General features: G+C 43.0%; 2 protein-coding genes across 2 annotated transcripts; one reads left to right on the forward strand and one right to left on the reverse strand.

Annotated features, from left to right (window-relative positions):
- Positions 1-6,571: 6,571 nt before the first annotated feature.
- Positions 6,572-7,541, reverse strand: LOC113615153 (olfactory receptor 2A5-like). The gene is made up of 2 exons (XM_027097223.1): positions 7,207-7,541; positions 6,572-6,992 (listed from the first exon to the last, which is right to left on the reverse strand). Exons 1-2 carry the CDS (start codon positions 7,539-7,541, stop codon positions 6,572-6,574), a joined length of 756 nt encoding a protein of 251 aa, XP_026953024.1.
- Positions 7,542-8,181: 640 nt separating this feature from the next.
- LOC113615154 (olfactory receptor 5-like) lies at positions 8,182-9,204 on the forward strand. The gene is given in 3 exon segments (XM_027097224.1): positions 8,182-8,264; positions 8,266-9,031; positions 9,034-9,204. Coding segments are annotated over 3 exon segments (1,020 nt in total).
- The last annotated feature ends 8,008 nt before the right edge of the window (positions 9,205-17,212 follow it).

Consider the following 17,212-nt stretch of genomic DNA (forward strand, 5'->3'; position numbering starts at 1 on the left):
ACACACACACACACACACACACACACACACACACTTATGAATACCACCACCTCAGAAGGATCAGCCATACACCCATCTGGGCCCCAGCTTTGAATCTCCTACCACTCTGGGTCTAGGGCTGGTGCCCAGACCATCTGATAGTCAGGTCTTCTCCAGGTGAGACCCTGAAGGAGGGATGAAGTACAGGTACATTGCCATGGTACCCAACCCACTTCAGCCTTTCAGGTGAAGAGACCCATTTGGATTCATTAACTATAGGTGTGTGGGTTTTGTTTTTTGTGCTTTGTTTTGGGTTGGGGTTTTTTTGTTGGTTTTTTTGTGGGGTTTTTTGGGTTGTTGTTTGTTTGTTTTTTGGCTGCACTACGCAGCTTGCAGGATCTTAGTTCCCCGACTAGGGATCGAATCCACTCCCTGTGAAGTGGAAGCACGGAATCCTAACCACTGGACTGCCAGGGAAGTCCCTCCCCATAATTTCTCTTTTTAATATGGTATAAGATATGCGTTTAATAAACCCAAAATCTTTAGTGTTTCTCTAAAGATGACAAAGTATGTAAATTTAGATATGTTTAGCAATGAATGTTTCAGTATTTTTATCTTAACTGAAAATGATCTGGATGTTCAGTGAATTCCCATCATTTAATTTAATTTAGGAAAACTCTAAAGTTTCAAGTTATCAAACATCTGGAGAAATTAATTTTAGGTAGACATACCGTAAAACAATCATTTTTAAAGAATTCATGTAAAAATTTTAATCCCATTGATCTCTATTTCATTACCTATGAAAATATCATCATACCAAGTTAATTTTCTTGCTGACAAATTTTGTAACAAAGATAACATGAACTTACTTTTAGTAAACCTAGGAACAATTAAAGTATTAATACTTAATGCTGATGACCCTAAAGACGTGTCTATATTAATCAAAGCAACAACTTAGGCTTGTTTTCATTTATTAAAGAGTAATTCTATATCACATGATCCTTTAAACATTTGGATTACTTTTTTGTTACATTTAAAAATATTAATTTGTAAGTGCTTACTTTTAAGTCAATAGAGCTCTTTTACAAATTCATATTGATAATATCATCTGTAGGTAGAAACAGATCACATTTATAACATACATAAACATACATACATCCAGATAGACACAGAGATCTCATAGTTTTCCTGCTTGAGTTTTAAAAGTCCATTTTTTTTAAGGTATTAGTTTCTACTAATTAAGCCAAGGCTGTAGTCTCAGGCAGCATGGGCTGTGTTTGCATTTCAAGGACATGATAAGAGTTATAACTTCAAGCCTTTTCCTAGGAGTACTTTTGTCTCTGAGGGTCAGAATTTTGAAAAGATGTTTTATAAAGCCAGCTGTGTTTAACAGTGCATGCAAAATTAGGTTTGGAATGTCAAAAAAAATTTCATCTTGGCCAATTTAGGGTTAGGTAAATATCTGTAAGTATTGGCTCCGTACCAATTGTAGAAGCCAGCGGGAGCTCCAGTGGGTGGCTGCCTGTCCAGAAGCTGGGAGGCTTTAGAAGCACAATCTCCTGCTTTCTTTTAGTTTCATTTTACTATAAAGTGCAAATCTAAATTTAAATTTCCAATTTTAAGCCACATTTAAAAAGTCAGCCAACCCAGTTCACTGCAAAATTCCTTCCAGGCCTTCCTGCCTGGACCTTCCCCCAGGTCCTCTGCCTAGGACACCTACTGGCACCCTCTTAAGACTCCAAGTCTTAAGATAACAGCTCAAATAAAAGTCATGGACCATCACTTAATATAAGGAGACCCAGGTATCAGGAAAAACTCACCAAATCACCTGAAGGGTGCTGTGAAGCCAGAGGGGCTCAAGGGGCCCATGCTTGTTACAAGCGTGGTCTAAAGTAGACCCCAGGTGACCTCAGGTGGGTTCTTCTGATATCCTGCTAACTACACCAAAGCAATGTTAATGAAAATAATAATCTGTAGAAGAATAGGAAAGAGTTTTGTTTATTATAGAAAAGACTTTTTATTTTTATAAGCCAAACTGAGGGCCAACCTGAAAGCCATCTTCCCAGATTACTCTTGAGAAGCTGCTCCAGTTTTCAGCAGTTTTATATATTGTCAGAACAAAGAACATTAAACAAGTCAGGGTTATATTTCTTCAACGTTTCAAAAAAAAACCAAACAGATCAGCACATACACAGCGAGTCAGTATGGCCTTGGCACCCGGGAAGGGAGTCTTTATCATTAAAGGAGGAAAAGGAAGAGAGGCACTTAATCTTTATTTTTAACATGGACATTCTTTACTTCTGGTCAGTGTGCCCTTAAATAATTAAAGCAGATGTACAACGTATATACGACAGGCCACAAACAGGCTATTTTAAGTAGCATAACATTCAAGTTAACTCAGGTATAAGCCTGAATGACTTCCCTGTATCTCAACGTGTGAACATTTCTTTTATCAACAGCCACCACAGGGCCCTGCATACTAGTGGACAGCCACCCTGGGATTTCCCCTGCAACATTCAGGATCACCCCTGAAACCTTTGGGCCCCACATGTGAGCGGACAGCCCCCACAACTTTCCATTTCCCATCCTGTATTTCCCGACATCTTGATGCTCACAGGAGTTTCCTCGGTCTGCTGGCTGGCTCTGCCAGTTGTTGGGCTGCACCCCACAGGCCTCAAGGCCTGAACTTGCCCGGCCTCAAGACCGAAGAAAGAGCCCGGAGTCAGCAACAGAGACATCAATGGTTTAATGGGTTGGGGCGCTTACACGTCTGAAGCAACACCTCACCGTGTGTGGCAGATGGCGGGCAGGATATGGTGTCTTCACTCCGTGGCGAGGAAGGGGAGATTGCCAGTTATGGGGGAATTAACATCAGGTGGGCTCATTGGTTACCAGGGAAACCAGCAGAGGAGCACGACCCTCACGGCCCGTTTGATAAGAACAATCATCAGCTGGGGCTTGGGGCAAGTGTAGGAAAGTCAGTCATGTGCGTGAGTGTAGGTGATGCAGGCACTGGTCCAGCAGGGATGTAGAGAGAGCAAGAAAACAGCCACCTTGAGTGGCCTGGCCATACAGTATGCCTTCTAGGATTCTGTCCTGATTCATGGATGACAATGCCACTAAGTGGGGTGAAAACTGGGGAAGATGCAGGTGTGGAGGATAAATGAAGAGCTCTGTGCAGATGTGTGAAGTCTGGAGTGCTTGCTACATGTCCATTCAGTGTGATTCAACGATGGTCTAGCCATTCACTAACCAATTGTTTATTGAGCTTCTATTATGTACAGGGAGAATCTGGTCTGGGTCAACTGTGTGCTGGAGCATGCTAGTACCAGCTCACAAGAGCTAATTGTTAAACATTCGAGACTGTTGCAAATCGGTCATTAAGCTGTCAGTAGCTTGGCATTGGCTGTGGTGAGATTGTTTACACCATGGAAATTGACAAATGCTATTTTTTTTTTCCAGAGAGTTGATTTATCAGCACCACAGTAAATAAGCCAAAGTAATGTCTGTGTTCATGCAGCCTTCATTCTAGTGTCAGGGACAAATTTTAAACAAATGATTATAGAATAATTAAAATTGCAATGCATATTTTGAAGAAATGAGAGTGATGAGAGTATAGAAGGAAAAATGGGCTAAGTTGGCCAGCAGGGGGTGATAAGGAAGTAATGCTTGAACTGACCTGAAGGCTGAACAGCATGTTTTAACATGGATCAGGATGTGTTCTATTGATGAGGTGTCATGGTTTGATTGGCAGTATCTTTTTCTTCCTTAGTGGAACTTAAAATAATGGAGTATCTTTCAATGAATGGTGGTTTAGATTCACTAGCAGGTATTAATCTGATTCAGGAAGGGGTGTCTGAACTGGATTTGTGGGGCCCAAAGATTCCAGGCAGGTGTTGCAGAAATGACCATGGAGATAGGAAACCACCAAGGCTCAGGGATCCCAGCCCCCGGACCCCAGCTCACACCAGGGAAGCTCTGATTTTTGTGTTTTGCTGTTCTGCTTCATATTCGTTCAGAAAAATACACATTGAACACCTAGTGTGTGCCAGACACTACGACACACAGGCGATACAGTACTGAGGAGACCAGAGCGCTGCCCTCGGGGATTATATCTGAAGGAAGGGGATGGGGATTCGGGGCAGAGCAAGCAAACTGAATAATTAGGTAATTTCAGAAGGATGATAAATGCAATGGAGGTAACAAAACAGGATGCAGGCATGATGAGTCACCTGGAGGAGATCTGCTTTGGATGGCAGAGCCACAGAAGGTCGTTCGGATGAGGTGACCTTGGAGCTGATAGGGAGTTGGCCACTCAGGGGTCTGGGGGTTACACCAAGCGCCTTGATGTTTTCTGCCTCAGACAGTATATCTCAGGTAATCGTGGGAGTGACACCCGTCACCTTTGCTGTATTCTATTTGCTAAAGTTAAATCACAGTTTCCTCCCACACAAGGGGAAGGGATTATACCAGGATGGGACTCATTGGCATGTGCCTGCCAACCCCAGGAATCACCAAAGACTTGCCTGATCTGGCTGGCTGGTCACATGCCAATTTATGTCTCTCCCAGGGATTATGCATTTGATCAAGAGGTTGATGTTCTCAAGTAAAGGAGAGCTCTTCAACCCTCAAGGATATGTTGGTAGCACTGCAACCCTCTCCTAAAAACTCCCAAAGAAATGTCTCAACAAGGTAAGATTTTTTAAAGTCCTAGAGAAATACAATCCAATCTCTATCATTAAAAAGCAGAACACCCCCCCCCGCAAAGTAGAACCCCAAATGGTTCTGGACCCAAAATATTGGATCCTTTCTCAACCCTCTGAACTTTGGGTAGATTGCCTATCCTATCTGAACTTCATCTTCCACATGTAAAATGAAGAGGATTTTATAAAGAGTGATAGAGATAATGTATAAAAGTGACTAGTACAGGTGGCCTGGGAAAAAAGGGAAGAATTGGAAGCACGACAATAGATGGAATAAAAAATAGTGGCTTGGGGACTTCCCTGGTGGTGCAGTGGTTAAGAATCCGCCTGCCAATGCAGGGGACACTGGTTTGAGCCCTGGTCCGGGAAGATCCCACATGCTGCGGAGCAACTAAGCCCATGTGCCACAATGACTGAGCCTGCACTCTAGAGCCTGCGAGCCACAACTACTGAGCCTGCGTGCCACAGCTACTGAAGCCTGTGCACCTAGAGCCCATGCTCCGCAACGAGAGGCCACCGCAATGAGAAGCCCACGCGCCGCAACGAAGAGCAGCCCCCACTCGCCACAACGAAGGCCCAATGCAGCCAAAAATAAAATAAATTATTTTTAAAAATGGTGGCTCATCAAGAGATCAGATGTGGAGGAATGATTAAAAAATAGTAAATACTGTTCTCTCCATTTTTTTCTGGAGCTTTATCTGAGCACATGGCACCCCAGCTGGAGACATTTCCCAGCATCCCTTGCAGGTCAGAGTGGCCATGTGACTAATCACTGGCCAATGGGATGTCAGCAGAAGTGATGGGTACAACTTCCAGGTCACATCTGAAAAGCACTCTCCTTGCCCTCTACTTCCTCTGTCTTCCTTCCTGCAGTTGGACTGAATGAGTTGCTAGTAAGCCTTCTCCTACCACGTGGATAAGGAGACTGTATGGGATGGTACAGCAATGAGATGGGAGGAACCTGGTCTCAGGATGACTTTGTGGTGTAGAGACACCCATGTTTACAGGAAAGAGAAAAAAAAAAAACCTTCTGTATTATTTAAGCCACTGTTGTTTGGTCTGTTAAAGCAGCTGAAGCCAAAATCCAACCAATACAGTGCTATCAGGTAAACATTAGAGAAAGAAAAATGTATCCCTGATGTTCTCTTAGGAAGGAGCCACATGAAGACCATGTCTCTGCAAGTACGATATGGACTGTTTTTCTTCCAGAATAGTAGCTTCTTCTGATGAACTCACTGACTTGCATTTCAGACAAATATTAGATGGAAAGTGTGTACCACTAAGCATTAGAATCATTTTGAGCAGGTCAAGGTGTGATCACTTGTGGGAGGTCCATGGAAATGGATGAGCTGAGCAGAAAGTCCCCTAGTGGACTCACACTCCAGGATACAGGGTCATTGGTGGGCTTTGGGATGAAGTGACCCCTTACCACAGTTGTCGTTCAGTACCCACAGGGGATTGGTTCCAGGACCCACCAGGATACCAGAAGGGATGCTCAAGTCCCATAGTCTGCCCTCCATACCCACAGGTTCTGCATTCACGGGTTCGACTAACCAGGGATTGTAAACAGAGTACACGATCCACGGTTGGTTGAATCCGCAGATGTGGAGCCCGTGAATACCAAGTCAACTGTTTTTTAAATTTTTCTCTTCCTCTTTCTACCTTCCCCTGTGTACGTACAGTACCATTTGCCTAAATTAAATGCACCTTGGGCACGTCTCCATTTTATCCAGCTGCCTACTGGGGCTTCCTGCATGAATCAGCATCAACGTTGTTGTCAACTTTTTGGGCCACCCAGTGTGTTCCTGGTGGTCTCTGGAGACATTAACACCTCCACTAAGACCACAAGGAAAATCCTGTGAGGCTGGATTTCTGGGTCACTCCATGTCTTAAGGTGGCACCTGAAGATACAGCTTCCGCAGGGATCCCTTCATGTCCTTGTTCTTCAGGCTGTAGATAAGCGGATTTAGGGTGGGCATGAGGATGCAGTAGAAGACGGCAGCTAGGCGCCCTTGCTGAGGGGAATATCGCGCGGTGGGCTGCATGTAGGCAGAGCTGCCAGTGCCGTAAAACAGGAGGACGGTGGCCAGGTGGGAGGAACACCTGGAGAAGGCCTTCCAGGGGCTGGCTGCTGAGCAGATCTGAACCACCATGGCCAAGATGCGCACACAGGACAGGACAGTGAGGCTAAAGCAGCTGATGATGACGCAACCGCTGGCTGCAAATCCCGCAGTGTCATGGACACCTGTGTTGGCACAGGCTAGGCGCATGAGTGGCGGGATGTCACAGAAGTGGTCAATCACGTTGGGGCTGCAGAAGAGCAGGGAGAAGGTGTTGGTTAGGGGAGGGCAGAGAAGAGGAGCCCACTGCCCCAGGCCGCCGCCACGGAGACACAGGTCCAGGGCCTCATGGCTGTCCCGTACACCAGGGGCCTGTAGGTGGCCAGACAATGGTCAAGCCATGGAGGTGATGAGAAAACACTCTGCGGACTCCAGGCAGACAAAGGCAGAGTTGGGACATGTACGCATGGAGGGAAATCTGCCCCGAGCCCAGCAGGGTGGCCACCAGGGCCCGGGGCAGGGTGGTGGACACGGAGCAGATATCCACCAAGGAGAGGTGTTTGAGGAAGGAGTACATGGGCGTGTGCAGGCGGGCGTCCAGCGTCACGGCGGCGACGATGGAGATGTTCCCCAGAAACGCGGCCGGGTAAACCAGAAGGAAGGCAGCAGCGCTGAGCAGCTGTATCTCAGGGACCACTGAGAAACCCGGAGGAAGAAAACGGGCACTGCCTTGAGATTGGTCATGCTGTGTCTTCGGAAAAGCTCGCGAATGGCAGGGGATGCTCAAAAAGCAGTGCATGGGGCTTCCCTGGTGGCGCAGTGGTTAAGAATCAGCCTGCCAATGCAGGGGACTGGTTTGAGCCCTGGTCTGGGAAGATCCCACATGCTACGGAGCAATGAAGCCCGTGCGCCACAACTACTGAGCCTGTGAGCCACAACTACTGAAGCCCACGCGCCTACAGCCGGTGCTCCACAACAAGAGAAGCCACCGCAAAGAGAAACCACCGCAAAGAGAAGCCCATGCACCACAACGAAGATCCAACACAGCCAAAAATAAATAAATTTATTTTTTTAAAAAAGTAAAGGAATAATCATGACTCTCTTTATAAAGCATTTTCTCGTCTGTTGCTATGTTTAATATCCATAAGGACTAAGGACCTCCTGGGGATAGATTTCACCTCCATTTTACAGATAAGATAATGGAGGCTCACAAAGGTTGAGTATCTTGTCAGTGATCAGAGATGTAGTAAATAGTGTTAAATTTTCCGTTTCCGGTTTTGCAATTTCCCAATTGCTCCTTACTGGCGCTCAGAGCAAGAGTCAACCTACAGCAAAGTAACATTGGCTCTAGGGGCCCTAACTGTATATGCTCTCCCCCTTTGATCAATTTATTTCTGCATGGATCATGGTCTCTACAAAGCTGTTTCTTTCTTACATAGATGGAGAGGTCTCTGGACTTGGGCAGTATGTCCAGAGTGCAAAAGTTTATCCTACTGGGTTTATCTGCCAGGCAAGGCATAAGGATTGTGCTTCCTGACTCTCTACCTGCTCACCCTCCTGGAGAAAACGCGCATCATTTTCCTTGTCTGCAGTCATGGTGAGCTCTGAAAGCCCATGTACTTCTTCCTGGGCAACCTGAGCTGCCTGGAGATGTGCTACATGTCAGTGACCATGCCCAGCTTGCTCATGGGGCTGAGGTCCGGTGCATGCCATGTGCCCTTCACAGCCTGCATAGTTCAGCTTTTTTTATTCATATCTCTCATTGGCACCAAGTGCACCCTCCTGGCCTCCATGGCCTATGACCACTATGTGGCCATCTGCCACCCACTACCCTACCTGCTGCTCATGAGGCCCCAGATATGCCTGGGTTTAGCTTTGTCCTCATGGCTTTGTGGGTTGTTGGTCTCGGTGGTCAAGATATCATGCATCACCAGCCTGTCCTCCTGTGGCCCCAATGTCCTCAACCAATTTTTCTGTGATGTCTCCCCTCTGCTCAACCTGTCCTGCACCCACGTGACCCTGACGGAGCTGGTCGACTTCATCTCTGCCATCGTCATTTGCAGGATTCTGCTAGTTGCTCTGGCCTCATATGCGGCCATCAGGAGGGCTGTGCTCCAAATGCCTTCGGCTGCTGCCGGCAGCAACCCCTCCACCTGCGCCCCCAACCTGACTGTGGTGGACATCTTCTGCTCAGTGGTTCTCTTCACGTATTCCCGCCCCAGCCGTGTCGAACCCACTGACCTCAACAAGTTGCTGTCTGTCATCTACACGGTGGCCACGCCCATGTGCTGCCTGATCTAGTCTACTGCCTGCGGAACAAGGAGGTCCACGCAGCGCTGCGGACATTTCCTGCTCCTGACTTTAACACTTTCGTAGCCAAAACACGTGCACAACTTTCAAAGGCAAATAGAAATCCGGAGGAAAATATTTGCAACATAACGTATAAAGACTTCTTTAAATAAAGGAGAAAAATATGAAGACCCCCACCGAGAGAAAAACCAAAAGGAAAATGGTCATGAACATCAAGCCTATTGAAGGAAACATGTAAGTGGCTGATAACCTACAAAAAAGATGTGCACGCCCTCTAGTAATCCAAGAAATGGAAATTTACTCCTTGCCCACTGTAAAAAAAAGTATAATACAAAATTTAAGCACAAGAATTTTTATTACAACACTGTGAAATTTGGAATAAACATTATTTTATTGGAAATTTTTACAAATAACTCCAATGTCCACCAACGTGAAATTATTTAAATATGTTACATTATATACATAGTGTGAAATAACAGGCATTCATTAAAGAGATTAAACCAGACTTGCAGATACTGCCATGGGGAGACAGTAAGTTGTTTAGTTAAAAATGAAAGAAGCAGTATAAGAGTATGTCAAAGATTTGTAAAACAATAATAATAGACTAATTGCAGTAGTTATTTATGTTAATAACTAATAACCTAGAAAAGAATCTGAAAATATATATATCAAAGAGTTATTAGCTATGTTTTTAGGCATGAGACCACAGGGGACTCATATTTTCTATTTTATACATTTGAATTTTTTGCAATAAACTTGTATTACCTTTATAATTGAATAAATATGCATTTTATAAGAGAAAACAGAAATTCAAAGAAAGACCTTCTATAGAATGACTTACTACCATACTAGCATATTTTTCATTTTTATTTTAAGTAATAAAAATTCGTGTTGGGGGACTTCCCTGGTGGTTCAGTAGTTAAGACTCCATGCTTCCGCTGAAGGGGGCACAAGTTCCATCCCTGGTCGGGGAACTAAGATCCCACATGCAGAGTGGTGCGGCCAAAAAGAAAAAAAATAAAATCGTGTTGACAGTGCCTCAAGGGAAATGAACATGTTCTAGTGTGTTTTGTGAGAGTATATGTTGGTACATTTTAGAAGGGCAGTTTGCCAATAAATACAAAAAGCCTCGAGAATCTGAATGGCCTTGCATTCATCCATTCAACTTTGGGAATTTATCCTGGAGAAGAAAGTAAAAGATATGGGCAAAAGTTGACCTACAATGATACCCATTCCAAACTATTTGCACAAAGACAAATAACCCAATAGTTCATCCAAAAAAAGACAATAGAAATGGCCAACAAACTGTGGAATAATATTCAATCTCCACCACAACTAAAGAAATGAAACTCAAAGTAATAAGATGCTCCCCCCTGGTAGTGGAGCATCTTTTAATTTGCTCAGAGCAAATTAAACCAAAAAAAATCCTTTGAGAGAACCCAGTGTTGGTTGGATGTGGGGCAATGTACCCTCTAAGACTACTGTGGGAATGCAGATTGAGGCAGTGTTTTTGGAAAACAATTGGCCAATATTTATCAAATTTTAACAAATTTTAAATTCACAATCACTTTGACACAGCTATTACCATTTTATCTTCATCTTCACTGATGTTTCCAGCTCTCTACCTTCCAGGCTCTTTATGCATGGGTGGGATCATGTGAGTGGTACTGGCCAATGAGTAATATGTCACTTCTAGACCAAATCATTTAATTCCTGGTGTGAGACCCTCCAGATCTCTCTTTTCTGTTTGGCATGGTGGCAAGCAAAGTTCAAGACTGACCTTTACCACCTGAATTCCAACCATGGTTAGCAGACACCCTTTAAAATGGTCATAAAAATTCTCTATATGCAAATCTCACAGATACATTGCTAAGTGACAAAAGCAGGATGCCAGATATGATCTGGGAAACGGAAGAGCTTTGTTCCAATTGTTTGGAAAAATTTGTGCCAGCAAAAATTTTCATGTTTCCTCTTTCCTCAGAAATACTCCTCTTTTCAAAGCTCCACCTGGCCAGGTGTGGGAGCACTTTGAGTCTGTGCTCTTTGCCCATGGTTCTTCTCATCCCCAGGCTGCCATCCTTCCCAAGCCCTGAACCAATAATTGTGGTTGTTGGCCTGGGTGGGAGGCGGGGGGTGGGGGGGTGGGGGTGGAGGTTGCAATGCTCTAGTTGGCCAGCAGGTGTTACATGCCTTCCCCTAGACCCAAGAGCCGCTGTGGCCAGTTCACTCAAGACATAAGGGCAGAGCGTGGGGTAGCGTTTCTCCCCCAGTGGAGTGTGTGACTAAAAGGACACCTCTTTAGGTGATAATGGAGTCAAGAAATATCAGATTCTACTGCAGCTACAATTCCATGAGGGAGATGCATCCTAGAACAGGGAAAGGGGCAGAAGACAGAGATTACAGTGATTTTTTAATATTGAAAAATAATCTTATTATAAAAGCAATACATGCTTGCCACACACACAAAAATATTTTGACAAAATACAATGAAGTGAAAATGAAAGCAAAGCCTTCCCAAGGTCTGCCACACACTGGCAATCGCCGTTAGCATTTCATAGTGTTGATTTTCAAATTCTTTCCAATATACATGCATACACTCATTGCATTACAAAATCAAAACGTAATTACACTGTCCATGCTGTTTCCTAACCTGAATTTTCCACATCACGATATATAATCGACATCTTTCATGGAAGTAAATATACTTACAAAATTTGTTTTTCATGGCATTGTAGGATTCCATGTGTAGCTGTGCCTCAGTTTAACGACCCCTCTATTGTTGAATAGAGGTTTCTCCCAACAGCTCTCCATTAGGGGCACAAAATGCTGGGACTTCCCTGGCGGTCCAGTGGTTAAGACTCTGCGCTTCCACTGCAGGGGGCACGGGTTCCATCAGGGAACTAAGATCCCACATGCCGTGTGGCATGGCCAAAAATTTAAAAAAAAACAGGAGAGAAAAGAAAAAGAAGCACAAAATGCTATGAATATTCTCACAATTACATTGTTGCAAGCATCCTAAGTTATTTTCTTGGCAAAAAATCCTTAAAATGATACATTGTCAAAGGCCATGAACATTCAGATCTTAATGCATATTGACAAATTGCCCTCCAGAAACATTATACCAATTTCAGATAATAACTTTCATGATTGCTGAAATTTGGGAAAAAATTCAATTCCTTGAATTTTGGGGTGTGCATCCTCATATGCAAACATCTGTAGCTAGGTCTAGAATTTTTGTCTTTACATTTTTTAATTTAGAATTTTATTTAGAATTTTACTCTAAATTTTTACATTTTTATTTATAACTATATCAGGCCTCCATGTCAATATACAGAGATACAACTAATTTTTTAAAATTGCTTCATAAGGTTTCACAATATGGGGGCAACATAACCTATTCAATCATTATGTTATTGGTGAATATTCGCATTCTTTCCAGTTTGGGCCACTTAAAACAATGCTACAATAAACATCCTTGTACATGTATTTTTACAGATCAGTGCTTCAATATTCCTGTGAGATATCTGCAAACGTGGCGATTCTGGGTCAAAGTGTAGCCAGAACAATTCAAATTTTATTTATTTATTTAATTTATTTATTTTTGGCTGCGTTGGGTCTTTGTTGCTGCGTGCAGGCTTTCTCTAGTTGCTGCAAGCGGGGGCTACTCTTCATTGCGGTGCGTGGGCTTCTCATCGTGGTGGCTTCTCTTGTTTCGGAGCACGGGCTCTAGGCGCGCGGGCGTCAGTAGCTGCAAGCATGCAGGCTCAGCAGTTGCAGCATACAGGCCCTAGAGCGCGCAGGCTTCAATGGTTGTGGCACACAGGCTCAGTAGTTGTGGAGCTTAGTTGCTCTGCAGCATGTGGGATATTCCCGGACCAGGGATCGAACCCGTGTCCCCTGCATTGGCAGGCGGATTCTTACCCATTGCGCCACCAGGGAAATCCCCGCAATTCAAATTTTTAATAAGTGATACCAGGTTGTTCTCCAAGAAGGTTTTAACAATTTATGCCACCACCAGCAATGTATGAGAGAGAGAGTGCCCACTTTTTTAAAACCACTTCAGTTCTAGGTGTTAACAATCATTTGAATTTTTCCTGATCTGGTACAGTGATAGTACAACATTGTAACTAGCATCTTTCCTGAATATCAAGGAGACTTATTAGACTCATTGCTCATTTGCATCATCTCATCTATAAATTGCCATTTCTAATTGCCCTCCTTACCCTGACATACATATATTTTTAAAGTAGGGTATTGAACACTTTGAAAACAGTTTGACAGTTCTTTTTTTTTTAACATCTTTATTGGAGTATAATTGCTTTACAATGGTGTGTTAGTTTCTGCTTTATAACAGCAGCCGCATGGCAGAGGGAGAACAGCTCGGTGCTTTGTACCACCTAGAGGTGTGGGATAGGGAGGGTGGTAGGGAGAGAGACGCAAGAGGGAAGAGATATGGGAAGATATGTATATGTATAACTGATTCACTTTGTTATAAAGCAGAAACTAACACACCATTGTAAAGCAATTATACTCCAATAAAGATGTTAAAAAGTGATTTCTCCTGGAGTATTCTACCTGATACAAGTGGAAGACTTATAATTAGTCTAAGTTTCAAATAAAAGCACATCTATACTAAAAAAAAAAAAAAGGGTACACACAACTCTATATAAAATAGATAAGTAACAAGGATTTACTGGATAGCACAGGAAACTGCATTCAATATCTTGCAATAACCTATAATGGAAAATAATCTGAAAACATATGTGTATAACTGAATCACTTTGCTGTACCCCAAAATTAACACAATAATGTAAATCAACTATACTTCAATTTTTTAAACTTTTAAAAATTATCATGCTGTATACCTTAAATATATACAATTTTCACTTAAAAATTAAATGACATTAAAAAGAAGAATTAAAGAGGACCTACATTAATGGGCGCATGTTATAAACTTGAGTAGTCAGTAATTTTCACTTTTCATTTTTACCTATATTAGCCTGTACATTTTGTGTCATCCCAGTCAAAATCCCACAAGGGTATGTGTGTGCATGTGTAAGTGTGTGTATGTGTGAAACTAAGCAAACTGAATCCTAAAATTTATATGTGAAGGTAAAGGACCAACTCTAGTAGAAAACAATGCTTGTCTCAAAGCTACAGAAAGTAACAATAAGGAAATCTGACCAGTGAGCTAGCAAAGAACTGAGCCAACACACAAATGTTTATTTAATTGATAAGAAAAAATGGCATTGCAGAGAAGTGAAGAAAGTAAAGGCATTTCAATAAACGGCCTTAGCCCAATTCACCACTACTAAGAGAACATGAGGGGACTTCCCTGGTGACGCAGTGGTTAAGAATCCGCCTGCCAATGCAAGGGACATGGGTTCAAGCCCTGGTCCGGGAAGATCCCACATGCCTCGGAGCAACTAAGCCCGTGTGCCACAACTACTGAGCCCACATGCCACAGCTACTGAAGCCCTCGTGCCTAGAGCCCGTGCTCTGCAACGAGAAGCCACGGCAATGAGAAGCCCGCGCACCGCAACGAAATGTAGCCCCAGCTCTCCGCAACCAGAGAAAAGCCTGCGCGCAGCCACAAAGACCCTAGGTAGCCAAAAATAAATAAATAAACAAATTTAAATTAAAAAAAAAGAGAGAGAGAATGTGAAATTTTCTCAAGCTCAAACTCTTCTTAAAATTATGTGCCCTCTATCATATACATATATCGAAACTAACACAACGTTGTAAATCAACTATACTCCAGTAAAATTTTTTTAAAAAGGTAAAAGACCAAAAAAAAATATGTTCTAAAGGAAGAAGGAAAAGTAAATTCAAAATCAATAAAACTCTTAGAAGATGGTAGGAGGCACATTGCTTTGGGGTCTGTTTAGACTTGGAAACAAGCGCAACTGGTTTAATTATATAAAAACTAAGCACTCTATCACACATACACAGTGAAAGGACTGAAAAGTCAAGCTATAGTGTGGGAAATTGTTTGCAACACATATCTTTGAAAAAGAGCTCATATCTTGAACACAGAAATAACGTCTCTAAAGCAAAAAGAGGGAATTGCCTGTTTGTCCAGTGGTTAGGAGTCTGTGCTTCCACTGCTGGGAGCCCAGGTTCGATCCCTGTTTGGGGAACTGAGATCCCACAAGCCGCGGGGTGAAGCAAAAAAAAAAAAAAAGAAAAAGAGAGGAAAATACTTCAGAAGAAAACAGTGGGGAAGAAACTTAAACTAGCCCATCAGAAAGAAGAATATTGAACTGCCATTCAATAGATGAAAAAATACACAAACTCGTTAGCAATCAGGAAAATGCAAAAGAAAAACATAATGAGATACAACTACAACCAACACCAAACCGTGCTTACTGCCAAGTTTTGGAATGGGAAATAGATGGAAATACTCATTCACTACTGCTGGGGGTGTAAATCGGTCGACTGTGGCAATAAAATTGGCAGTATCTACTAAAGGTTAATGCACACAAATTTATGACAAAGCCGTTCCCCTCCTACATGTGTATTTAGGGGTAATGCATGGACTTGAGCACCCAGACACGTACAAGAATATTTATAGCAGCGTCAAACCAGAAGCCACACAAATGTCCATTAACACCAAAATATGAGAAAAATTTAACCAAAAACAAAGGCAATGAGAAAAAAAATAAAAGAAAAAATAAAATAAATTAAAAATGTCACCTTCCTGAGATAAAATTTCACTGTAAAAAGATGGACCTAAATGATGGGGGGAAAAAAGCAATGAAAATGACCAAATAACACCTACATGCAACAACATAGTTAAATCTCACAAATGTGTTGAACGAGATATACAGAAACATATAGTGTACGAAGCCACGTATATGAAGTCCAACAGCAGCTAAAACAAAATTATACTGTTAGACACCAGTATTGTACTCGTGTCTGGGGGGAAGCAAGAGGGTAGTGAGGAAAGGAATCAAGAAAAAGTCTTTGAACATAAGAAAGTGTATGATTTTACTAGACAAGGGTACGGTTATATGTAAAATATTATTCGTTGCATTGTAAAATCTTGTCCTGTGTACTTTTTCTACATGCGTTATTTTTCACACACACAAACATTTTTTTAATAAAAAAAAAAAAAAAAAAAAGCCTGTTTACTTTCCTACGATTCAAGGGCGCCATCTAGCGACCTCACAGGCACTTCATGAACTCAAAAGCATTCCCTAAAATTGAAACAAAATAACCGAGATACTTTTGTTACTTCGTATTTTTAAGGGTTTTTTAATATGACTTTTTCCCCAAATTATGATAATCATGCACACGGCCTTGGAAGTCTGTAGGGCTTTGGATATACAGCACAATGTTCTGTGGGATTCCTGCAGCCCTGGCGTGGACGTGGCTTGGGGATGGAGCGTAGGCTGGGTTTCACATCCCCACATCACCTCGGACGGTGCCTACCGGCAGCGTGAAATATGCACACCGTGCCCAGCAGCCCTGACTGTCAGCGAGGTCCTCGGAGCATCTGCCCCCGATAGATGAGAACGCTGGGCTCAGAGACGGAAGGGTTCCTGGATGTCTGGTCCTGAGCCCCTGTTTCCCACATCAGCCCCCCATCCTGCCCCCGAACATCCAAGGAAAGGTAAAGTGGGCCACCTCCAGTAATACCTGCTACACACCTGCTTTTTCTGTCCTCAGACATCGACCCTCTCATCTTCATTGTCACTGGATTCCTGTTTCCCTGATAAAAGTAACAACAAGAAAAGAATATTTTAATAATTTCATAGGAAATCAGGAAGAGTTGTTATCTTTTCTCTTTGGATCTTTTCAATTCCCAGTGAGAAATATACACCAGCAGAAATCCAGAAACTTAGCTCCATTCTTTGTGCCATCGTCCTAAGAGTTTACATTCTGATGGGGGAACATGCAGTAATGCAATAAGCAGACAAGAGGAGCATCAAGTTTGTGATGGAAACAAGGCAGAGGTATGCACGGAGGGCCTCTGGAGATGACAGTCAGGGTGGACTTCCCTGAGGAGGTGACCTCTGGCCAGAACCCTGAATGGAGACAGGAAAGAACCACATAAGGGCTCAGGGGAGGAGGGGCGGGAGTAACAGCAGGTGCAGAGGTCCTGAGGTTGGTTCTTTGAAGAGGCAAAGAAGCCGTTGTGGCTGGAGCCCAGTGACC

Source organism: Aethalodelphis obliquidens, unplaced genomic scaffold, assembly GCF_003676395.1.
Source record: "Aethalodelphis obliquidens isolate GAN/ISIS:26980383/991018 unplaced genomic scaffold, ASM367639v1 scaffold113, whole genome shotgun sequence".
In the NCBI taxonomy this organism is placed as follows: Eukaryota; Metazoa; Chordata; class Mammalia; order Artiodactyla; family Delphinidae; genus Aethalodelphis; species Aethalodelphis obliquidens.

Coding starts and splice junctions, on each gene's coding strand:
- LOC113615153 (XM_027097223.1), bottom strand. CDS start 7,541: ATGCACTGCTTTTTGAGCATCCCCTGCCATTCGCGAGCTTTTCCGAAG. Junction 6,993..7,206: donor GGGCAGATTTCCCTCCATGC/GTACATGTCCCA, acceptor GCTCTTCTGCAG/CCCCAACGTGATTGACCACT.